At 41.6% G+C, this 26,823-nt stretch overlaps 1 protein-coding gene across 2 annotated transcripts in view; it reads left to right on the forward strand.

Moving 5' to 3' along the window:
- The window catches only part of cntnap5l (contactin associated protein family member 5 like), a 111,672-nt gene that overhangs the window by 36,184 nt on the left and 48,665 nt on the right, over positions 1-26,823 (forward strand). For both annotated transcript variants that reach the window (XR_010520901.1, XM_065241022.2), the window contains exon 3: positions 4,480-4,673. Coding sequence is in view for 1 of the 2 variants with exons in the window: in XM_065241022.2 (XP_065097094.1) it covers positions 4,480-4,673 (194 nt within the window). In the remaining variant the exon portion in view is untranslated. The remainder of the gene's footprint in view (positions 1-4,479; positions 4,674-26,823) is intronic.

Here is a 26,823-nt window from a genome sequence, read left to right on the forward strand (position 1 = left end):
TGGCCGTCCGGAGAGGGCGCGATTCAAACGCTTGGAGCCATGCAAAAGTCTGAGGCTGTCCTTCCTCTAGGAAGAGAGAATAACAGCCGTAAGACCGTGCTCGTTTGCGCCATCAGCATCGTAGCGGAGAAACTGAGGTGGGCTGCGAGCGAATTTGGCAGAAAGGTGTTAGAGACACCGTACAGTCGTGGGGTGTCAATACACAGTATATGGCCAAACCGGGGTCTTTTCGGCTAGCGTCGATAGAATTATGGACAGCGGACCGTGTGTGCGTATTACTGATTGCTTGTCAGTAAGGCGATAAAGTGTTTAGAGACACCGTACAACCGTGGGTGTCAATACACAGTATAGTAAGCACGGAAATTACTCTTTTTAGAGGAATTAAATACCGTTCGCCACTATAGTGAGGTCGCATAACCGACAGTATTACACAGTATGTTTGGATTAACAGCACACAGAAAACATTACAGGGCAGTCCAGCCGAGGCGCGACATAACCCCTTTTCTCCCAGACAGTTTCGTTCTCTGTTGATGCAGCTGTGCTGCGGAGACCAGAGCTCAGCCGTTCAGGTGCACAAGCCTCAGTAGTGACGGTGACCGAACGGCTCACGGAGCAGAGCAGTATGTCTAGGTGGTTTAATGTCAGACTGAACCCATCGCAGAGAGGAAGTCTGCCGTGAGGCCCGCGGTTTTGCCGTTTATTAAAAGGGCAGAAAAACCGGGTATATATATAAGAATGTACCAATATTCAGCGCACTGATATAGGACGGGACTGAATAAAGGGAGGTATTCGGGCCTCAGTATATTATAAACAAATTCGTTCTGCCTCTGATTCCGTCTAAACCAGAGAGAAATTACCAGGCAGGCGAAAAATGAGCTATCTGAAGTGAGATCGGCTCAGGCCAGTAAAGCTCTATAATAAGTGTTTTAGCGCTCCAATAGAGGCGTGTCCGCCTTATCGAGCAGACGAATGAGATCGTGCCGCTCCAGGAGGGGAGGGGCATGAAGCTCTCTTATAATGAGTGTTCTTGGTGCTCCAATAGCGGCGAATCGGCCCTATCGAGCAGACGAATGAGATCGCGCCGCTCCAGAGGGGAGGGGCATGAAGCTCTGTAATCGTTGAACACTGGACAGCTGCATTTAGAGGCAGCGAGCCGTAATACCGCGTGCTAGCTAAGCCGTTAAGAGACCTCACCACTGTGGGGAAAGGAGCGAGGGACTCCGCGAGCGTGGAGCACGAGTGGCTGTGCTATGACAGAGACAGGAGCAGACCGCCCGTGTTTGCTTGTCGTATGCATCTATCCAGGTCTACCGTTCCCCGCTTGTTCATCTCAACAAGAGAGGAACGGCAGAGGGGAGCAGCAACACAGACAGAACAGCCATGCGTCGTGACGGTATCACCCGATGCACTCGGGGGATTAATATATGTGCCAGAGATCTCGCCACTGAATTTGAGAGGAGCGAAGGGACTCTGTAAGCATGAACGGTTGCGGTGTGACAGAACACAGGGGGGGTTAGTCCGTGTGTGCTTGTCTATGCATCCATCTAGTCTCATGGCTCGCCGTGTGTTCATCCCGGCGAGAGAGGAACAGCAGGGGGAGCACGAAACATGGATAAGACAACCAAAGCATAAGCGCGGTCCCGGCGTGGGAGGTGCCAGACCGGTAACGCGCTCGGAGGAAATTCATAGCAGAGAGGCTCACCGAGCCGCTGTGCTGGACGCTATTACAACAGCGCCTGCTCTTTTAGCTTATAGCTTTATATTAAAAATATTGATCTTACCGGGCGGCCGCAGGGGAGACCTCGTCAGGCGTGTCCGCTGCACAGGACTCGTACCACGGCAAGCGAAGGCTATCTTCGGTTCTCGGCCGGAAAGCGGCAGGGGAAGACGCTAGGCCTGGACTCTGCTATCTTCGGTTCTCAGCCGGAAAACGGCAGGGGAAGACGCTAGGCCTGGACTCCGCTGCAGGGCTTTTGTCAACGGCGAGGTAAGGCTTCTTCTTTTCTTCGGAGCAGCGAGAGGTTCGCGCTGAAGGAGAAAATAATGAGCTGCTGACGATTGAACCGCGCTTATATAGGGACGCGTTCCTCCCGCGCGCGGGTTCAAACGTCATTGGTCTGTACTTTGTACAGACGTTAACCAATAGGCTTCAGTCACGGAGTAAACAGGAGTTTCCCCCATAGCGTCAGCTAACTGACGCAATGCGAAGTGAACCGTATTGAAATTTGTCTTGGGAAAAAAAGTACTTTTCTTTACAAAAAATGTGCACTGCATTATAAAGCATAGAATCATACTCTGTATTCATTATATATTGCACTGAAAAAAATTATTCTTTCTATTTAAGGTAAGTGGTTGCAATTTAAAAAAAAAAAGATTAGTGAAGTAAAGTAAAATAAAAAAACTTTTGTTTAAATGTAGCTTAAATAAATGGATTGCAACCACTTACCTTAAAAAAATTTAGTAAATTTAATGAATCATTTTTTTTTCAATGTGCATATTAAAATTGATTTAATGCCTAATTACCTAAAAATTGTGTACTTTTACTTTCTTGAGTAAAAGTACGAAAATAATTTTTACTATTTATAATATTTGTACAAAAAATACTAGATGTTTAATGTACTTAAATATTAAATATAAACCAAAAACTTGAAATTATTTAATGTAGTGGAGTAAAAATTATGATAATATGTTTTGGAATGTATGTTTTCCCAAGAAAAAACTTTAATAAAATACGAATAATTGAAAATGTACTTTTATGTAGAAAGTAAAAATACTTAAGTACTATACAACTCTGTTGATACTGATGTGTGAATATCTTACTGGTAAAAAGACAGAGGGCCCTATCTTGCACCCAGCGCAATTGACTTTGTCAGTGACGCATGTATCATTCATATTTTGCTCCGGCGCACAGCGGGTTTTTCCCTCCACAGACGCACGTCGGCAAACTAGGGAATGAACTTGGGATTGGACACCCCTGCTATATAGAGGTTGTGGAGCCATCCGATCATGTCCCCGCACCTAACACAATAGAGGTTATCCACGTGACATCACCTTCGGCGAAAGTGACTGTGGTTATGGCCACTGAGTGGCAAAAAGTCTGAGCGATAGCATTAGCATAGCGTGAAAACGCGTTTAAAATGGAAAAGGTAGTTGTGTGATTGACTGTGCTAACAGATTTTAAAAAATTGGTGCGGTCTTTTTCCAGACTGCAAAAAACACTCAAAGGAAAAGTAAATCAGTAGCAGTAGCCATATGTCAGGTATGTCAACTTTTGGGATAAAAATACACCAATGAATACTCTTATTCTGTGTAATTGCAAAGTTTTGTGAGCCTTCATTAAAACATCCATTATGATGATGAGCTTTGTGTTCTACAAAGCTGGGATAGTTTAATAGTGTTAAGAAAGACAAACATATATGTCAGGAAAAGCAATGTCTGGCCAAATGCCAATATCCACAGACAACTGGTTGTTTGGCAAGTTGTTAGGGTCACTGTTAAGGTTTCAATTTAAGCTGATAACGGTCAGTTTTACTGGCGTTTTCACAGCAGCAGCTATGAAAACCAGCCATTTTGTTGACATATTTGTCACGTGGAAAAGTGATGTCGTTGCATCCCTACAACCTAAAAGGATACTTGCAATAGAGGGTTCTATTGCAAGTATCCATTTAGGTTGTAGCGGTATTTAAAAGTTAAGTAAGATTGCAGCTTGCCCACAAGTGGGCGTGGTTTCATTGTCGACAGCGGACACACCCCCAGCATTTGAGAACAGAGAAAGCAGTTTTTTCCCACTCTGATGCAGGTTGCAGAAATCAAACACCTTAAAAAACACCTGCTTGATTTATAGATTTTCCCCTTAGTCACAGTACAGCACCTGCTGGTACCTGTTGTTAAATTCTGAGTATTTATAGGTGTATTCAAAGAAAATGTCTTTGGGTTGGTTGAGTCTTGGAAGTTGAAGGTTAGTGGACATAATGTTTGGTGTGTGATGTGTGGACAAGCATTTACAAAAATGTATTGAAGTGGCTGTGCGTTTGGAGTACTGGTGGGGAACGGAACAAAAGAGAGCTTTAGGAATGCCACTGCGTTTGGCATTTATTTCCACAACTAGGAAACCAACCAACAAGAAAAACAATGAAATACAAATGTGGAAATGCATGCTGTGTAATTTCCAAATCGCTTTTTTATTTTTTCCAACCCACTGTAATATTAAACTGCTTTGAGGTCTGGCCTCTGTCCTTCAGGAATGGATTGGAGGTTTTTATCAAAGAAGAAGGAAGCCGAGCCAGAAAAGTACTAGAACAAATTTAATTCATTTTTTTCTCTGACCACTGAGCCTCAGCCCTGTCAGTATGATGAACAAGAGCATGAAATCTTTTGGAGGGTTTGAATTGTGGGGAGAATTACGCTGACTTCTGTTTTGTTCCTTTTAAAAAAGCGCTGAATCATAATCTCTTTTTCGCTCTATTACTGTCCCCGTAGGTGTTGGAGGATGGTCTCCGAATGGAGAAGACCACCAGCCCTGGCTGCAGCTGGACCTACGGGACAGGTTAAAGGTCACGGCCATTGCTACCCAGGGTCGCTGGGGCAGTTCTGATTGGGTGTCTCACTATCAACTACAGTACAGTGACTCAGGTCGGACCTGGAGGCCATATAGACAAGAAGACGTGATATGGGTGAGTCTAGAACCTGCTATTTTCTGTGTATCTGTGTGCAGTTGGGTATCGAAATCCGGTTCCAAATAATACAAAAAAGGGGAATCGATATGATCCGCACATTTCGATTCTGTTTATCAATTCTTGACTTTTTCAGTCATTTTCGCATGTTGAACAGCAGTGAGCGTTTTACAGTTGTATTAATCTGCCAGGACCTGCAACAAGAACCTTCTCTCATTACGCACATGCGCAGTTCATTACACTCGGCACTATGACTGACCGCAGCAAAGGGTCAAAAGTTTGGTTAAACTTTTTCTGTGAAAAAAAGACTGTAGTATTGCTGAATGCAAAACATATGGTAAAGATATTTCGTATAAGGGAGGAAATTACTCTAATATGATGAAACATTTGCTTTAACACGGGTTAATCTGAAGGAATGTACTGTGTTTAAATCTCCACCAGATACAGCTAATATTAACAATAGCAGCATCTAAAGGGGATCGCACACCAGCCGCGCAGCTCAGCGTCACGCCGCGTCGAGTCGCGTCTAGGACAACTCTGAGGTATTGTAAACCGGAAGTGCACATTAAATAGCGCGAGCTTTGTCAGATAGCGTCTACTTCAAAATGCAAAATATACATTAGCAGCCAATGTTAATCGTTAATGATTTGGGACAAATATGATGTTATTTAATGTTAAACTATGTGAGTGGCGCTGTGTGGCATGACAGGGATTTGAGCAACATCCTGAGTCACAGCTGGGCGGCGCAGACAGGCGCCACCTGGCAGCGCCGGTGTGCGTATACTCATAGAAAACAATGTGTTAGATTTTTTTTAGAACGGCGCCGCCGGTGTGCGATCCCTTTAACACTCAGGTAAAAAACACAGATTCACTTTCAAATTGCTACTGGATACTTTTGGATAAACTGTCAATAACTTTTGTTTACTTGTTTTTTTATAGCGATCACGATAAAAAAAAAAAAACATTAGGCAGCTACAGGACAACATAGTTTATTTAAAATGATATCAGTTTGTATCATTCATTTTTTGTGTTTTACTCATAAAAAACGTAGGTTAATGGACAAGCCGTAGCTTTGAATGACTTGTTTTGTCTTAAATAGTTTTGGTTTGTAATTGCTTTTGATCATTCCTCAATATTGTTATTTATTTCCTTTTTAGACAGATCCAGCCAACAAACTAAATGTGGCAAAAATAAAATAAAAGTCTTGAAAGTATTTGCTCTTTTTTCTCTCACTAAAAATATTTGAATCGGAACCAGGAATTGATAAGAAACGGATTTGAAAAGCGAAATTGGCATCGGAATCACTAAAATTAAAACGATTCCCTAGTTGTAGCCTAGTGATTAGAAAGTCTGGCTTGTAACCCATGCATAATCAGAGTTTACTGTTAAGGGAGTGTCTTGCGTGTATTTTGTGAACGTGAGCGTTTCTTTTATTATAAAAGGTTTTGACGCGTGTGCAGCAGGCACTTATTTCGACAAAACACGTGATGCACATGATTCACATGATGCAACAAACACATATTTTGAAAACACAAGCAACACACATGACACTCCTTGAAGTAAGTAGAGCTCATTTTCAACTGTTATAAACCCATTATATTTTCATTTTTGTCGCTTTAACTGAATGGTAAGACAAACATGAGAACGATGATAATGTTTTTTACAACAAAGTACAAAAAGTGAGTAATATTATTTGCATAAAATAAATTAGCTAAAATTAAACATTATGGGGACAGAGATTAAATAAATGTAAGAGCTCTCCAAACTGAAAACAACTTGCACTGACATATCGTAAAATACATCAGTGCCCTGTGTTTTGCCTCAGTATGCACACAAGTAATGTTTTTAGTAAGGCATGTTTGTTAAAACTAGTTATATTTTCTAAATAAACTAAGGCTTAGTCCTGGCTTAAACTAATCTCTGTCTGGGAAACCCCCCTATGTCCCGATTACCTGGACAGGATTTAGGCATAGTCCCAGACTAAAATGCATGTCTGGGTAGTCTTAACTAAAAACAACTTGTGATGACATATTTTGTATTATATCAATGACCTTGTTGATGCTTGTAATGATTTTGTGCAAGGTATATTTGTAAAAAATACTTAGGGTCATTTCACTCATACACTGTTTAGGTCGGCCCAAATGACATGTCGGTCCGAGTACGCTTCGTTTGGGTCAGTGTGAAAACAACCGCACACTGGTGAGCACTAAACGGTCGCTCCGAGACAGAACTTCGTAAAGACGTGCAACGTTTATCTCCATATTTTGCTAGCTTCACTCTTCCTGTTAGGCTGGTTGTTGTGGAAACATGGGGTTGTCACATGGTGTACGGTGCGGCGTTTCGAGTACGGTAAAAACAACACATGTGAACACAGACCGCACTAACTGAAAAATTATACAATGTAATCACCAACATGTGTGAAAACACCCTTAATGTCCTAATATAACTAAGGCCTAGTCTTGGCTTAATCTAAACCCTGTCTGAGAAACTGCACAAAGAGTATAATAAATAGATAAGACTGACACACAAAACACACACCCATAAAGCTCTGCTGTAACGGGACCTGCAAAAATAAACTGAAATGTCCCAGTGGCACTAAAAAGCATTTAGAAAATGCTTTTTATCTTTTCATTTTATTGTATATATATATATATATATTGCATATATACTTCACAAAAAATAAAAGCAGTTTTAGTACACGCAGTGCCAGCCTTAAAGTCTGAAGAGTTCCACTTTCAGTAATTCACCTATGAAAGTGAGTTTTGTGTTTGCTAATATGGAGTAAACTTAAATATTGCAGTATAGAGAATCCGAAAGCACATTACAAAGGAACAAGAAGTACTGTATTTGTTAAAGAAACCAGAATTTAGCAGGTGTTTTTTGAAGCAATAAAAAAATGCATTCTCTATAGACCTTGGCTGCAATTGTCATGTGTTTGCTCAAAAATAAAGCGAAATATTAATCTTCGCTATAAACCAGTCGCGGGGTGACCCAGATATAGAACTGAACCTGCATTGTTTTCATTTGAAGCCCAATTTTTTAACTGTTCGACTGTCAACAACCCAAGATGTATGTGTGATCATATTGTCTGCATTGAAGCATGTGGCATTATGATTGATCTGCATTCAGCAACTTGATGGAATTTTGTTTGGAATATGCTGATAAATTAATCTCCTTGTCAGAGATCAATGAAACTCACTTTTGGTCACTTAAAACCTGTCAGCGCATGAGAAGTATAAATGATGCATTCGACTATGTTAATTAATCTTGCAGTTACAGTATGTAGCGGTTTGCAACACAGTTTGGTTTCAAATCACTGGTATACTTTGGTGAAAAAATGTTCAAGGTATTTTCCTCTGTTAAACAGAATAGATATTGAAAATACAGAAAAGTATTTAAAGCTCACGTAACACACGCTGTTTCTGCATTTCTGATGTTAATCTGGAGTACCTATAGAGTAGTATGACATCCTTTATATCTCCGAAGAGTCTTTAGTTAAATCAGATTTATAAAAGAAAGATTAGCTTTACCGAATCTTTCCGATAACGTACGAAAAAATGAAGAAGGAGGAGTTATACCGTGGGAGGAGCGAGCACGAGTCATGCAACACTATACAACACTGTTTTAACTTATGATTCACTACATGTTCGTGTTATTTATATAATATGCACGCGACTATTTCCAACATAAGACAGAAGTCTTACTTACTGCATGCAACTCGTCATGACCCGGTTGGGAAAATCCACCACATCAAACACACACGCAAAACTCTGCTGCTACCCCGGATAATAAACTATATCCATTGTTTCCAAAAGGCTGGATTTCTTCTCCTTATATCCAAAAACACACTTCAACTTTCGTGCCATTGTTAAGTTTTGAAATTAAACAAAGCTGAGTGGTGATAAGATGTTTGCAAGCTCTAGCGTCTCCCGCTGATTGACGGGTGGGCGGGGTTTTCCGGGGGAAGTGCCAATATAAAGAAGTGATACTTATAGAAAACCCCTGAAACGTCAGTTGGACCTGTAATCGGAAAAAACTTTCTGAAACTTTGTACGAACCCTGGCGAAGTGCATTCGGCACAGAAATACTCTGTAACATGTCCAACAGCATTTTTGACACTTTGCCTACGTTTAGCATGAAGAAACAACTCTATAACTGTGTTAATAAGTCAGAATGCTTGAAATACCATTGAACCCCCCCTTTAAATAGTACCTTTAACAAACATGCATCATCATACATTGCTTGTGTATCATTATGGGGAATGTAATTTCACAGCCATTCTGGCAACTCCGGTTTTTCTTGGATCATTATGTATTTCTGATCTCTTTGAATGGGTCTTGTACATACTGCTGAACTGCCTGTTTAAAGGTGCGTATAACTACCAGATGCCTTTTCCTTAATGAACCAATGAAAGAAAGCTATTAATTATAAGTGAAATCTTAAGCTTCCATTTTCTGCCCTGGGAATATGCTATGGCAGTGATTACACCTTAATTGTCTTGAAGGACTTTTTGCTAATTTCATTAATTATTTCAGCCATATTAATTATTCAAACGATTATTTATCATTTGGAATGACTTGAAAGTAATTTGACCTCGTAGAAAGTTTTCAAGGGAGTGTGCTTAATGGAAACATGTACAGTAGTGTACATAATACTTGTCACTTCTTTGACGTTACAATTAATAAAGATGGCTCATCAGCATAAAATTCGTTGAAACTTCAGTCTGGGAATTCTAAAACCAGCAGGACTCTTTTTAACTTAAAATATCGAGTCCATCACCTGCTGAGATATTTTAACCGTCGTGTGGCCTGAGGATAGAGAATTGAGATTTTCATGGCTGTTATGCACACACACTGGCAGTTGGACCTTGAATTTTGCTTGTTTACTCATTCATGGGAGGAAACGATTTCACAGAGGTGCCAGACTGTGCCAAGGTGAGTTGCCATGCCAGCTGGAGCAGATGCCATTGAGTCAGACAGGCAGAATCCGATGCCATCTGCTTAACGCCTGCATACAGTCACCCGCTCCAACTAAACCAAAACACACTGCCCATTAGATAAGGGTCTTCACATTGCTACTGCCCACCAGCCACTAGTCATTAATTAAGTTAAACATTTACAACTGGTGCTGTCACTTTTATCATATCCAGGCTCGGTTCTGCATCTCTGTGATGATATTTGTGTTATGTCAAGCTAACAAAACGTTACCATTTTAAATTGTCACACTGTATATATACATATATAGTGCTTAACAAATTTATTAGAGGACCTGCTATTTGTCTCAAGCAGCATCATGTGTTAATGCATTCTTTCTTTTTCAGAGAGTTCTCAACATGTCGCCATTAACTCATTCCCCGCCAGCCATTTATGAAAAGTTGCATTGATTTTCACAAAAGTTCCACAAAATGCCTTCCAGGAAAATGTTCTTGGTAAAATATATAAATATATCAAATAATACAACAGACCCTCTGCTTTCAAATAAACAATAAACATAAAAATGGGAAAACAACTTTTCATCCTTTCTATATTTTTTTCTCTGCTTATAAACTCTTAAATATGGCTATTTTTCTTTTAAAAAAAATATGATAATAATATAAAATTTAAATGTATAATAATAATTAAGGATGCACCGATACCACTTTTTTTGAATCGAGTATGAGTACCGATATTTTTTCCCTGGTACTCGCCGATACCAATGCTATACATTATTTTATTATTATTTTTTTTTTAATGGCAATTTGGCAACACAATCGGCATCTTTATTTTTAACAACTTCAACTCATATTATATAAAAAAATCATTCTTATGTGCTTATCATCACAAATTTTCAAAGCCAAAATTTCACGGTGTCCAATAACCTCCAAAGGGCAAAACCAAGGACGTAATGCATGTAATTTTTACCTGCCTGTCACTAAGCTGTCAAAGTGCTAAAGAAATCACAGACAACAAGACAATCAAATTTGTCATAAAGTACGTCACGTGAGGTATCGGTCTTTGGTATCGGGGTATTTTACGAGTACGAGTATGAGCTTCACAAAGCTGTCTCTTGTTAACTTACAATGTCAGAAAAAAAATCTGCCCCTTAATCGTTCAAATTAGTATCTCAAATGTGCATATTGGTACCGAATGTATAAAACCCCAATTCAGAAAAAAAGCTGGTATCGGTATCGGTGCATCCATAATAATAATAATAATAATAATAATAATAATAATAATTGCATTTTTGTAAAGGAATTTAGTTAAAGATCAGATTCAGAACTATTATCAAAACATAAACATTACAATTAGTTAATAATTGTTTTGCTTCAGTTTTTCTATAAATTGGATAAGAGTGGCATCTAGATAATTGCGCTATTACAGATTAACATAAAACCTCATACATTTTTTATGCAAATGTTGAGATAACTCGTCAATGGCGGGGAAAGAGTTAAGTACAGGAGTGATGAATGTCAAATATTATAATTTTTTATACCCCAAATTTGTGTGATTTATTTAGTGTGCCTTTTTTGTAAAACACTAAATTTGAAACTTCTTGGATGACAACAATTATATTTTAGCATTACAAATACCACTTAAGAGCTTAAACATAAAGCTGGATTCACTAAAACCGAAACAAACAAAAAAAAAATGATTTTGATAATCACCAATAAAGTTAGTTTAGGGCAGCACAAACCTTACATTGGGTGGTGGTTGAATAAATGAAAGCACTGTATAAATGTATTTATATATACTGTATGTTTATGCTTGAAATAGGTTTAGACAAAAAGTTGAGAGTGCAACAATGTGATTTAGCAGTGGAAGAGCGGGTCTAATGGATACCTGTATGTGGGGGAAAAAATACAAAATACTGTAGTGGTTTGCCAAAGTGAAAAGTTCATTATGATTCATTCAGACTTTCTAAAGTTCTGCTGAACTTTTCCATTTTCACCACCGTTTTTTTAAATCATGGAGTTTTTGTGGCTCAGACATCCTTGCCTCTTTTCCACAATCTGCGTGAGAGCTTTCTGGACTTGGAGTACAGCTGAGGTTTTTATTCCTGCTGGCACAAAGCACTTCATTCTCACCACAGCATGAAGGTGGTGTGCTTTGACAATTAAATCCTACATTAGCCGCCATCTCGTCCACCTGCCTCGCCCCATTTTTATATCGCCTCACCCTGCACCTTTCTGCTGGCTTTCATCTACCTGGATTTTTGACTCCACAGTGCATGTGAATGATGGAAAAAAGAAAGTGAGAGATAGCCATTAGAAAGGCAGCAATAATCTAAGCAAAGATGTAAAGACATTTGCTTTTTTCTTAAACTTACAGTATAGTTAGATGCCTATGGAGGTAACATTTTAAAGATCACCTATTTCATTAAAACAATGTTATTTTGTGTATTTGGTATAATACAAGGTTTTCACGTGGTTTATGGTTAAAAAAAACATTATTTTCCACATACCGTACATTTTTGTAGCTCCAGATTTCACTCTCTTCCTAAAACGCACAGATTTTAAAAGCTCTGTGTCCCAGATTGGCCAGCTCATCTGTACATGGTGATTGGTCTGAATACCTCTTAGGTCAGCAGGAAATGTGACGTTCCTTACCATATTTGAAAGATTTGGTTGCTAACAGGAGTTAACTTACAGCCTGTGAGACAAAGCTGGATGAATTATGATAATGTCGGTCTTATCTACATCACCAATCCCAGGGAGTAAACTGTTGCCTACAATCCGTGTGTTTGTTGTAGTCCAAGAAAAGAGATTTACGTCGGAGATGATAACTCGCGTCATCGTTTACTTTGGGTATGTACCTTTTGCATATCGTTAGCATGTACTAATACACACTTTTACACTAGTGTTGGGCGATATGCCCCATTTTGAGATCGTCCTATCGTCAGCCTGGGAGATCGGCGATACACAGTAGTATCGGGGGGCGGGGCAGTAGTTTACTCATTTTTTTTCTCACACTTGATTGGTGGACAAAAAAGAACCAATGCAACACCTTCATGAACGCAACCTTCTTAAAACTGATGCCATTAATCCGAGCGCGTCATCAGGTGCCCTAAACGTCCTGTGTGCCAGGGAACGAGACTCGCTGATTTTAACCTTCTGCGCGCTAACAGCCTCTCTGGTGCAAGGAAATGTCAAAGCTAGGGTTGCTCAATTATGGGAAAAATCATAATCCTGATTATTTAACATGATTACTTAATGATTGTAAAAACATGCACCTGCGCACACACACGCGCACGCACAAACAAACAATTCAATGCATTTGTTTAGTGCTGTTGCAGAAGGCTACACGTGTCAAGCAGTGCTGCTTTCAGAGGTGCCTTTTTAAACACGTCAGTCCAGCGAAACGCGATCATATTTTAAACACAATCATATTTCCTAACACAAGGGATGTATACATCTCCTTGAAATGCATATCATACTACCTAGTGATCTGACTTCGGACATAGCGCAGCTCTCTGCACGTCCGCAAGAGTGAGAGAGGCGCCAAGAAGCAGCCGGTTATATTTTAAACAAAAGGGATAGTTTGCCTCAGCTTGCATAAAACACACAAAACTGAACAAATACATAAGGATTACTACTTTAGTTTATGTTTAGTCTTCAGACAGATGCGAAAGCAAGTGCAAGTGAGACAGAGAGAAGCGCAGCTGCTCATGACGTGAATGACGTGCTAGAAGGAGTCCAAGACGCGCGCATTAAGTACAGGTGCGTGCAAGAAGGAATTCTCTCTTTACAAGCTCTCCGCATAAAGTGAAGCCCACAAACCCTCATGCAAGGAAAAGCATGCAATGTGCATGTTAATGTTAAACTATGATAATAATAATAATAACCATTCCCAACTATCGTCATGACTATCGCCATGAAAGCCTGCCATTGGCGATATGTCTGAAGATCGTCGATACACGATACTATCGTCTATCTGCACAACCCTCTGAGCTTCTCTGCGGACTGTATTTATTTTGGTTTTAATCACTGGTTATCGGTTCATTCCGAAGGTTGAACCTCACAGACCTTCACAATGGTAACAACATCACACATTTTTCTAAGTCTAGAAGAATAGGATTGAATACATTCTACCAAAACAGAGATAGTAACTTCATGATGCAGCTTGAATATGCAGTAATCAAAGGTCGTATGATAACAAGAGAACATTCTACCCACTTGTTCACCTTGGCAGTTAGATTAATATGATTCTAAGCAAATGATTATACATTCCTAAATCTAAGCCAAGGAATATACATTCTTAAATGGTAACATAATATATTAGAAAATGTAATAAGAAATACATTTTCTCCAACAATAGGTGCTCTTTAAGGCAAGGAATAAGGAATTTTAATAGTGTTGCCTTTTTTAAAAGAACTCATTTTAGCCAAATTATAAGGGAGCGCTATAGATCCTTCACCGAAAATGCACGGTGTCAAGCTTAGTGGGAAAGAAATCTACACTGTCTGAAAAAAAATGGTCAAATAATGGTCCCAAGCTTTTACCGGGCCAGTACCCTTTAAAGAGGTCCTACTACTGTATGTACTATTTAGGTCAATATATGTATATATTCAGTACCAATTTGCACATTTTAGGTACTAATTTGAACAAATTAGGTGCAAATATGTACTTTTTGAGAGGGTAACGCCCCAGTGACTGCCATTTTATAAAAAATCTGACTTCATTGTAAATGAACAAGTAACATCTAGAATATGCTACTATATGTCTATTTGGCACTGAAGAAAAGCAATAGAAATGTGGTAATATTTTTTATCAAATATTTGTATGTGCAATGTAATAATTCTTTGCTTAGTATTGCAAACACCTTTAGTTTGGGAACATACAACAAACTATTAAAATTGTAAGATGTGTCTCCCATGTGGAGCAATATATGTGCGGCACATGGAGCTGCAACCCATTTAAAGTAATATAAGAGTTTTCATAAGGCCCCTGCATTAAAAGGCACCTCTATAGGTAGCAAACATCTCACTATGTTCCTAATGACAGAATGAGCGAAGCTGCACAAAGACATAACATGCATGTGTGTGCGCTGCGGATATAGCCTGGGTTCTGCTGTAGTGTCAGTTTAATGAGGCGTGATGCTGAGCAGCATGACAATACAGGAAACCACAAGTCCTCTTTCGCTCTCTCTTTCTGTCATTATTCGGTATCCTTCTCAGCCTGGGCTGGCTTGTCCTTAAGTGAGCCATGCAAAGACATACATGAGACAACAGCTGCGATACGACACTCCAGCTTCTCCCTGTTCTAATGCTCATGTGCGGGCAGAAGAGACTGAAGTGACTACTGTTTAATGGCCATATCCTGTGCACAGCGACAGCTAGGAAAAGTAAACACAGCTTCGCCTGGCGCCCGGTCCGTTTGGGCATGCGAGATAAATCGTTTCAGTCCGATGCAGAGGCAATACCTGATATGTTTCAGTCCAATATTGTTGAACACAATTTACCGCCTCATTGTCCATGTGCATTGCTGACCCAGGTTTGGTTGTTTTTGCTGGCAAGGTGTCACTGCATGTGTTTGCAGGCTGATATGAACTGCTTTACATGATAAAGTTAAGTGAGTCACTCAGTGCAGGTTTGTGTTAGAAGTGTCAATGTTTTATCATTTTGATTTAATTTAATTTTAATGCAGACAGGTTTTTTTTGTTTACATTCTATGTTATAAAAATATACAGAATTTTGGTTGGTTATATGCAGGCGGAGTGCTACAGTAGATTTAATTTCTGTATGTGTACATAATTTATAATGCACCGATATATCGGCCTGTAATCAGTATCAGCGGCTAAAAGATGTTTTCCACTATCGGAACATCACACGTTAGATGACCGCTTTGCGATTATTTTGAATTGGGTGACAAAGACAACAGAATAGCTGTTTGTAAGCTTTGCACTTCTAGAATTTCATTAGAGCTGTAAAAAACAATTGATAAAATCAATAATAATCGGTAATTAAATTTGTTCTCAACTCGTTCTTGATAAATGGTTAATAAAAGTTTCATTTTATGAGTTTGTATTTGTTTAATTGTTGTTGGGTTTTCATAAAAAGTATAATGAACCACAAACTAAGCATCTGTTTAACGTACAGTAAGAGGGAACTCCAGGTTTTAATTCCTGTAACAACACATGTATATCACCTTTATATTATATGGCTTTTTATTTTGTTAATAACTAATAATGTTAATTCTCATCAAGGTCTTATGTTGAAGATTAAAATGAGTTTATTAATCTGTGCCTGTGGCAAAATTTTCTCACCAGCACATTTCTGAACACTCAATACATTTTGTTTATTTATTTTTTGCCTTTTAAAGATTTTTTACTATTTAAAAGCTGGCTTTTTTATTTAAGGCTTAAAATCAAACTCAAAAAGATTATATTAGTAAAACTCTGTAGTAGTGTGGCTTTTGTACTTTAAAAAGTACACTTCTACATGTGAATAATTTTGTGCCTTATTAAGCTATAATTGAGTAAATATTCGGGTTTTTATCTGAGTAGTCAATTAATCAAAAAATTATCACCTGGTTAATCGATTATGAAAATAATTGTTAATTGCAGCTAGGGCTGTCAAAGGATTAATCACGATTAATCGCATACAAAATAAAAGTTTATGTTTGCATAATATATGTGTGTGTCCTGTGAGTAATTCTTATGTATATATAAATACACACACATTCATGTATGCATTTAAGAAACATTAACGTGTGTATATATATATATATATATATATATATATATATATATATATTAATTTATATATTGTATATTATATATAAATAAAAAATCATATATAAATAACATTTTTCTTAAATGAATACATGTACGTGTGTGTTTATATATTTATACATAATTACAGGACACACAGGCACATATATTATGCAAACTTTTATTATGTATGTGATTAATCGCGATTAATCATTTGACAGCAGCCCTACATTTTACAACATAGGACTTTGAAACAAGAAGGAAAAAGCTAAACTATCGGTATATATTCTGAGTAATCAAATATTGATATTGGCACAGAACATGTCACTGTTAGCTCAACAAGGGAAAAGACATACAGGCAGACACAATCACAACAAATAAAATGATAATACTTTGAGAAAGAAACTTCTCTTGACTTTCCTTAAATCTTCAAAAACATGCTGTGTTTTCTGTAAAAAAAAAAAGATATGTTACACCAGTGGTTCTCACACTTTTTGGCATGCGACCCCTTTGTGTAGGGTGCATCCATTTGCACCCCCCTCAAAAAAATTCATGACATGAAACAAACCCCTAAACTTAGAATTTAAATTTAATGAAACATATTAAGTTATAAAATGTGCTGTCGGTTACAGCCAACAGGTTTAATTACACAGAATATATGATAAATTAATCTATTTTATGAAATGTCATGGCACTGAGGCACACACTTTGAGTACCACTGTGTTACACTGAGATTAATTGGTTTATAAATAAATGTCCTGCTCCTAAATGTTTCCTGTATCTGCTGTGTTCAAACAGTGCAGCCTTAAAGAACATTACCGGCGGCTATAGTGGGTAGATGTAGAGGGTTTAGATTGAATCGGCTCTTCTGTGAGATACAGAGAGATGGAATATTTATAATGGATTGGCTGCTCAATGAGGTAAAGCAATACAATGTTTTATGGGATTGGCTGCTGATGGTGGAACAGGTCCTATAGATATGTTGATATTACTCTCCAGATTCTCCAGAAATGAAAGCAGCTGGAAAAGAGCAGGGCGGCAGTAAAGACACAGCTTTGAAAATGTAGCGTGTCAATCTACCAGCTACTCGTAATTTCAAGTCGCTTAACTACAGTCAAGCTGCCCTTTTGAAAACCCATATAAGCTACTAAGAAAAGTGGCAAACAGCACACGCTAAAGCAATTTAGGCTGAATAGACAGTTTTTATGAGAAGTTTTTTTATTTGTTTCCAATTAGTACATGATGAAATAGTGATGTAGCGTTTTATTACAGTTTAGCATTATAGCATCCTTACTTTCGGTTAGTTGCTTCTTAGCACTGCAGAGATCTATAAACCTTAGTCACCTGTGTCCATACAAGTGCAAGTTAAAACACACACACACACAAACACACACACACTTAAAAAATAAAGGTGCTTAAAATGTTCTTCACAGCCATAGAGAAACCAATTTTGGTTCTTTGATGAACCATTCAGTTAAAGATTTTACCTTCACTGTAAAAAAAATTGTAGAAATTACAGTATTACTGGCAGCTGGTTGCCAGTAACTTACTGTAGAGTTTAGATTTATGTTAAATTAAAGTTAAATGAACATGAAATATTTTCAGTCTTTATCTTCTACAGTAAGTTACTGCCATCCAGCTGCATAATTACAGCAAAATTTTTACAGTGTTTTTATAATCTTCAAATTTTAACAGTTCTTTATGGAACCATTTGAATCGGGAGAAAATGGTTAAAAAACATTGTTGTGGTCAAAATATGTAACCAAGCTTTCAATAGGGCAATACCCTTGAAAAAGGTCCTACTATCAGATATATTTGGTACCAATATTGTACAGTATATACCTTTAAGATGCAAATATGAACTCTTTAGGTGCACAGCTATACTTTTTGAAAGGGTACCGGCACAGTGACAGCTGGGGGACCATTTTTTTCTTAACAGTACACCTTTAATTTTAAAAATGCACACAGATTAACGTATAATAGAAACATATGCTCTGTTGTTTATATCATATGTTTTTAATTCAGCAGAGAAGAACCAGAGAGTAGTTCCACTGGAAAATATTTTACATCTATAGTCTTAATTACCTATATTAAAGATGTTTGGTTTAATTTGCAGACTAATTATAACAATGGTGGAAAAAGTTAAAGCAATGATGCATAAGGGAAGACACTTGTTTCTTGCTGAATCATTGTTTGCTGATTTATGACCATTAGATGTGGCTGTTACTGGGAGTTTTGCATTTTTTAGAAAGCACCATATGAAAAAGAGTGGCTAGTTTATTATTAGAAGAGAAACAGTGGGGTGGTTTCCCATATAGGGGTTAGGTAAAGCCAGAATTAGTCCTTAGGTATACAAGGACATTTAAAGGGATACTCCAGCGAATAATAAAAATGACTCACCCTCAAGCTATCCTCAATGTACATGATTATCTTTAAAAAAAAAAAAACAATCAAAGTTATATTAAAAAATGTCCTTGCTCTTCCAAGCTTTATAAACAGGGACCATGGAACAACTTCTGACTTTGAAGTAGGGCTGGGTATCGATTCAGATGTTCCAGATCAATTCGATTTCGATTCACAAGCAATCAATTCAATTTCGATTCTTGGTTCAGTTTTCGATTCCGTTTCTAGGGTCGGTTTTTATACTCGATTCTCGATTCAACTCAATGAATATAGATTTAATACAAATACTATATTAATAAAAAAGAACAGTGAACAGCAGTTTACAAGTGGGTAATTAATAAAAAGAAATTAAAAGCCACAACACTATCGTCGTCGTCTTGCTTGCGAAATCTAAAATGCTTCCATACCTCCAACTTTTTATGTGAAGCTGGCATCAACATCGATGCAGCACCTGAAACCGCTATTTTAAGTACTGAATGAATGAATGACAGGCTCGCCTCTTGCTTCTTGGTAACATCGCACAAGGCAAAAAAGAGGGTGACATCTAGTGAAGAAGACTAGTAATTAGATTTACGTTAATCTTACGTTCAATGTTTGCGGAAATAAATATGAAAAAAAAAATAGTTCCCTTTCAATACGGTTCACTTCGCATTGCGTCAGTTTGCTGACGCTATGGGGGAAACTCCTGTTTACTCCGTGATTGAAGCCTATTGGTTAACGTCTGTAGAAAATACAGACCAATGACGTTTGAGCCCGCGCGGGGGCGTGGCACACGTCCCTATATAAGCCGGTGAAATACGTCAAGAGCTCATTACTTTTCTCCTTCAGCGCGAACCTTCTCGCTGCTCCGAAGAAGAAGCCCTTACTCGCCGTCGATCCAAGCACTGCAGCGGACTACAACACACCAGCGTGTTCCCCTGCCGCTTTCCGGTGAGCCTAAAAGAGAGTATCTAAAAGAGCAGAAGCGCGTTGAGATAATGTCGCTTCGGCATTGCGGCTCCTGCCGAGCCCCTTTGCCTGTGGAGGATTTCCACAAGGAGTGCGTCATCTGTCTGGGTCCTGCCCACGCCGAGGCCGTACTCGCCGAGGCGGGCTGCGCCCACTGCGAGCTCCTTCCTATCGCGGTGCTGCGCTCCCGCCTCGAGATCTTTAAACGGAAGGCTTCCCGTGCTCTCCCGCCTAAACAGCAGCGGAGCCGTGAAGCTGGAAGACGCCCTGAGACCGAGTCCACGCCGGCTCATCCCCCGCGTGCTCTGTCTCCCCGCCGTCACCCTGTCACCTTCGCCCATGAAGACCTGCGCCCCCTGCCGAGTGCTAGCGGCATGGTTTCCTTTGGGTCCGGTGACAACTTGGAAGTGATGTCATCCTCTGAGGAGTTAGAGGATTGGGCGGCTTCGGATGACGACGCCCACGCAGCCGCCGCTGATGAACCTACCGAGTCGCGTCCTCACGACTCTGAGCTCATCCGCATCTTGACGCAAGCTACGGCGGAGCTCAACATCAAGTGGTCCCCGCCGTCAGAGCCTCAACTCAGCCGGTTGGACGAGTGGTTTCTGCAGCCCGGGCGCCGTCAATCGTCCCGCCAACGGCCGGCGCCGTTTTTCCCTGAGGTTCACCAGGAGCTCACCAAATCTTGGCGTGCTCCCCACTCCACCCGAGCTCAGAGCGCCGTCTCCCACGTCCTCTCCGTAGTGGACGGCGCCGACGAACACGGCTACTCCAAGATGCCGCCGCTCGAGGAAACTGTCGCCGCCCATCTCTGCCCGTCTTCAGCCGGCGGATGGAGGGCGAAGTTGAACCATCCATCAAAGCCCTGTCGCCTGACATCGACCCTGGCGTCAAAATCTTACGCCGCTGACGGCCACGCTGCATCCGCTCTCCATACGATGGCGGTGCTGCAGGTATACCAGGCAAAGCTCCTCCGTGACATGGACGAGACAGGTCCGGACCCGTCGACCTTTCAGAACCTGCGCAGCGCGACTGATCTGGCCCTTCGCGCCACTAAAGTCGCCACTCAGGCTGTAGGAAGAGCCATGGCCAGCCTGGTTGTTCTGGAGAGACATCTGTGGCTGAACTTGACGGAGATAAAGGACACGGATCGGGTTGCCCTTCTTGACTCGCCCGTGTCACCGTCGGGGCTCTTCGGCTCCGCTGTGGAGGGGTTCACCCAGCGCTTCACTGAGGCACAGAAATCGTCGCAGGCTATGCGGCATTTTCTACCTAAACGATCTGCCTCAGCGTCTGAGACCGGCCGCCCAAAACCGCCGCCAGCTCAACGCCCTAAGCCAGCACCAGCTCAGCCCCAGCAGAGAGCTGAACCGGAGGTCAAGCGCCAGCGTCCTGCACGACCGACTGGCCCGCCTCGACGCCGCGGTCCCCGTCCTCGGATTACGCTGGACCCGACGCCGGCGCCGCCTCCCTGAAGAGAGTCTGAGGAGGAAAAGAGGCTCTGGTCCCGCTTCGGCCGGCCCGCCCTCGAAAGTTCTGCGTGTTTCAGTCCCCTCGGGCGCTGGACACACCCTCGCTGTAACAGCGAAACACAAATTTTTACCTTTTCACAAAAAGAGCAAATTTCCTCCTCTGTACACACAAACACACACACACGGCTTAACGTCCATAAGCATATCGACGCTCGCCGTCAAATTTCACGTTTGGCAATCCACCCCCGGTATGCCGGGCTGGATTCTAAACGTAATCCAACACGGTTATTCACTCCAATTCGCCCGGAGACCACCCCGGTTTCGCGGCGTTCTCTACACCACTGTCCCAGACGATCGTATGCAGATCCTCAGGGAAGAGGTGCGTTCTTTATTACTAAAAGACGCGATAGAGACGGTCCCGGCGGATCAAAGCGAATCAGGCTTTTACAGTCGTTATTTTCTCGTTCCAAAGAAAGACGGCGGCCTCAGACCGATATTGGATCTACGCGTTTTGAATCGCGCTCTTGCCAAACGGCCGTTCAAAATGCTTACAGCCAGACGAATCATGGCGTTAATTCGACCGGGCGATTGGTTCATATCAGTGGATCTGAAAGACGCTTACTTTCACATTCCGATAGCGCCACGTCACAGGCCGTTCCTAAGATTCGCGCTCGACGGGACAGCATACCAGTACAAAGTTCTGCCCTTCGGATTATCTCTGGCACCACGCACATTTACCAAATGTGCGGATGCGGCTCTCGCCCCTCTCAGACAGAGCGGCATCCGCATATTGAATTACCTCGACGATTGGCTTATTCTAGCACAGTCAGAGAGGGAAATTACTGCGCACAAGACCGTTGTACTCCAGCATTTGGAGAATTTGGGGTTCAAAATCAACCTCCAGAAGAGTTTGCTCACCCCCACGCAGCGAATCGCGTTCTTAGGCACGACGCTCGACTCATTAAAGATGCGGGCATGGCTTACACAGGAACGCGCGCTCACGGTCAGACGCGAGGCGGCATCGTTCAAAGCGGGTTCACATCTCCCTCTCAAACGATTCCAAAAAATGTTGGGTCTGATGGCAGCAGCATCCCCACTAATACCGTTGGGAATGCTGTTCATGAGGCCGCTTCAGTTTTGGTTGAAAGCGAAAGTTCCGCCCCGTGCTTGGTTGTCGGGCCGCTTATTAATCAAAATCACGTACAGCTGCGTGAAAGCGCTTTCGATATGGACATCCCCTCACCTTTTCCTCTCGGGCACGGAGCTCGGCTCCGTGAGCAGGAGGAAAGTGGTGACTACGGATGCGTCTGCGACGGGTTGGGGCGCTCACTGCGACGGCGAGCTCGCCTTCGGTGCGTGGAACAACCAGTTATCTCAGCTACATATCAACCACCTCGAGATGTGGGCGGTTATCTTGGCGCTACGACACTTTCGACCGAAACTCCAACATCAACACGTTCTAGTGCGGTCGGACAGTATGACGGTGGTTTCGTTCATAAACCACCAAGGAGGGCTGAGATCTCGCTCCCTATCCAGGCTGGCGAAACGGCTTTTATTATGGGCTCACGCGAACGTACGTTCGTTAAAAGCGACTCACGTACCGGGTGTAGCCAATACGGGTGCAGACATTCTCTCGCGCAACGGTCCGCCGCCGGGAGAATGGAGACTGCATCCTCAGACGGTCGAGAGAATATGGACCGTCTTCGGCCGGGCGGAGATCGATCTGTTTGCATCAGACGAGAACGCGCATTGCCCGATCTTCTTCTCGAGACATCACGATGCCCTGTCGCAAGCATGGCCGGCGTGTCTTCTGTATGCTTTTCCTCCGGTGGCCCTGTTACCACAGGTCCTTCAGAGGATAAGAGAGACGAAATGCGCGATAATTCTGGTCGCCCCGTTTTGGCACAATCAACCATGGCTCCCCGACCTATGGCAGCTGAAAACATCAGCACCATGGCCAGTACCGCTGAGGAAAGACCTCCTATCTCAGGCGAGAGGGACGATATGGCATCCACAGCCGGAGCTATGGAATCTACACGTTTGGTCTCTGAACGGCAACCATCACGCCTTTCAGGACGAGTGTTAAATACTCTAACTGAAGCTAGGGCCCCATCTACCAGGCGCCTTTACGCTCAAAAGTGGTCTATTTTTTCTGATTGGTGCACGACGAAAGACTTAAACCCAAACACCTGTGAAGTGGAGCATATTCTCTCCTTTCTGCAGGAAATGCTGGACAGCGGTCGCGCGCCCTCGACGCTTAAAGTGTATGTGGCGGCGATAACGGCGAATCACGCCCTTATCGCCGGTCGCACCGTGGGAAAACATGATCTCATCATTAAATTCCTCAGAGGCGCTCGCAGACTAAACCCACCGCGACCTAACACGGTCCCGTCTTGGGATCTGTCCACGGTCCTGAAAGCGCTGCGCGGTCCCCCTTTCGAGCCCCTCGAACAGGCTGACCTGCGCGCTCTCTCGTTTAAAACCGCTCTCCTCCTGGCGTTGGCATCGGTTAAACGAGTGGGCGATTTACACGCGTTTTCAATTGACCCGTCGTGTCTGGAATTCGGTCCTAACGATAGCAAAGTGATCCTTAGGCCGAGAGCGGGATACATTCCTAAAGTTTTGACCACGCCATTTAGAGTTCAGGTGGTTTCACTTCTCGCCCTTCCGACGGCGGACGGCGAACAAACCCCGAACACGCTCTGCCCCGTCAGAGCGTTAAGAATATACACGGACCGTTCTGCCTCATACCGCAAGTCAGATCAGCTGTTCGTAAGCTTCGCGCAACATTCCTTAGGTATGCCGCTCACTAAACAGAGGCTATCTAAATGGATCGTCGAAGCCATTGCTTTGGCTTACGCCTCCCTGAATGAACATTGTCCAGTTGGTTTAAAAGCTCACTCCACGAGGGGTATGGCTTCATCTTGGGCTTGGTCTACGGGGATTTCTATCGTTGACATTTGTAACGCGGCCGGCTGGTCCTCGCCGTCTACGTTTGTCAGATTTTATAGCCTGGATGTCCCTGCCTTACAAGCACAGGTCTTATCGGCTTAATGATTCACGCGACTGCGTTTCTGTATGCCTTCACGGTGCGTTGCTAGCTCACCGTCATGGCTACCTATTAATAATTCACGCACAGCTCACGGCGCGCTCAGGGAACCCGCCGTCTCGTGCTCTATTGTATATGCATCATGGTGCGTTTAGAAACTTCACTGTATGCGTATTACTGTCTCATATATGGTGCTTACACTTGCGCTCGCTAGAGCTATGTATATGCTGGGTTAGGGCCACATGCAGTGTCTCTCCGGTAAGGGCACCTCAGTCCGTTGTGTATGCACGGCGGGATGGGATTACGTTCCCCCATAGCGTCAGCAAACTGACGCAATGCGAAGTGAACCATATTGAAAGGGAACGCTTAGGTTACTCACGTAACCCCGGTTCCCTGAAATAACGGGAACGAAGCATTGCGTCGCTGGCCGTGCTACAAACGTCTACGCAGCGAGTGTTATTCGGCTGCGCGCTTCAGTCGAATAATAATGAGCTCTTGACGTATTTCACCGGCTTATATAGGGACGTGTGCCACGCCCCCGCGCGGGCTCAAACGTCATTGGTCTGTATTTTCTACAGACGTTAACCAATAGGCTTCAATCACGGAGTAAACAGGAGTTTCCCCCATAGCGTCAGCAAACTGACGCAATGCTTCGTTCCCGTTATTTCAGGGAACCGGGGTTACGTGAGTAACCTAAGCGATTCTGCTCTTTGAGAATCGATTTTGAATCAACCACGTTTAAAAAAAAACGATTAATCAAAAAAGTGCATCCATCCTTCACAGACCTAATCCACATGGCTTCAGGGGGTTAATAAAGGCCTTCTGATGGTTATTACTGTGATTTTGTAAGAAAAGTATCCATATTTAACTTCATAAACTATATTGATTAATCCCAATCTGTAGCTAAAACAACTAACAACCCACAATTCTCGCGAGAGTCTATTCCCACCTTATCTAATGCTAAGCTACTCTCTGGTGAAGAGTCATGAGGTAATTTTCATTATTGCCTGGAGGATCACTTTAATTAGTTTGTACAAAAATAGCTCACAAAAAAACCATGAAACATTAGAGATGTGCATCTTGATACAACACATTATGCGTCATGACACTGCTTTATTTTAAGATAAGACAGTTCAAACATGAATTTTAGTCTAGGGCTAGACTTAAACCCTGTCTGGGAACTTCTCCCTATGTGTTAAACCAGCCCATTCTTACCAAGAGATATAGCAAATTCCAATTTTGCGTGCATATGATACGCCAGTCCTTCCTGTTCACTTATATGGTGTATCTTTTTGTGTCATTTTATTTAATGGTTTCTCATTTGTTTTCTGTGGGTTTTGGGTTAGAGCAACTTTTTCAGGGTTCTCACGGGTCCTTGAAATCCTTGAAAGTTTGTGAATCTGGGGGAAAATGACCATAGATACAGGTCATTGAAAGTATTTGAATCTATTTTATGCAAGAAGTTTTCTGGAAAAAATCCATATTATTTCCTGTGTAGTGTAGGATAATATCATAAAAATTTTAGACATTTTAAGCACACAGGCTAAACTGATCCCTTTAAATGCTTATATCTTCTCTATGCGAATGTAGGTGCGTTCCATTTGACCGTAAGTGGCCTGCGAGTGGACTTCACAGGGTATTCCGCCATCTTAAGTGAGATTCCAATCCAAATTTGATATACACATTTAGACGCACTTACCCCTGGAGGCGTCCCCAAAGTGTCACCACAGTAACGCAGCGCGAGTTCCCTTGAAAGGGAACTGTAACAATATATCTTAAAAGGTAACACAATGTAACCTTGCTCTCACTTGAAATGTTTCCCCACATTTAGTCCTTGAATTTGAGGGTACTGGAAAGTCCTTGAAAGGTCCTTGAACCCTGCTTTTGGAAACATAACATGACCAAACCCAAACCCCCATTCTAACCCCAACTCCAAGCAACCATGATTTAAAAATAGACAAGACATGAAGAAACCTATGTATTAAATGTCATCCTAAAACAAAACCCCAATCTAACCCTAAACCCAAGCGAAAATGGTTTAAAAAAACAGAAAACAAAGAGAAACCAGTAAATAAAACGACACAAAAAAATGCGTCATATAAGTGAACAGGAAGGACTGCAATTTGGCATATCTATTGAACGATAATCACACTGCGCATTTGGTGAGAATGGGTTGGTTAAACTGAGTAATAAAGAGGAATACAGAGGCCTTAATATCATTTTAAATTATATGCAAAACTGTAACATCCTAACACACACTGCAATTTTAAAAATGTCAAATGATAGAAAATTACAATAGAGAATTGCAAAACCTACATTTATACTGTAATGATATCTATAATTTAACACTCTTACATTTTTATGTCACGTTTTAGATGTGGTTTTTCTATAGCCGTAAGACTCAATGTTGGCAGATTCAGTACTAGAGAAATATTGAGCAGTTTTTGCAAAATCATTGTGTAGATTTTCACAGTGCCTCCTATTGACTCTGGTTGTCTCCTGTTTAGTTTGGGCTTATTGCGACATCTCTGAAATCGATTGCCTCAGCCTCTCTACACCACACTGCTGTTTTGTGTGTGCCTGATCCATTA

Source organism: Paramisgurnus dabryanus, chromosome 14 (genome assembly GCF_030506205.2).
Source record: "Paramisgurnus dabryanus chromosome 14, PD_genome_1.1, whole genome shotgun sequence".
Taxonomy (NCBI): Eukaryota; Metazoa; Chordata; class Actinopteri; order Cypriniformes; family Cobitidae; genus Paramisgurnus; species Paramisgurnus dabryanus.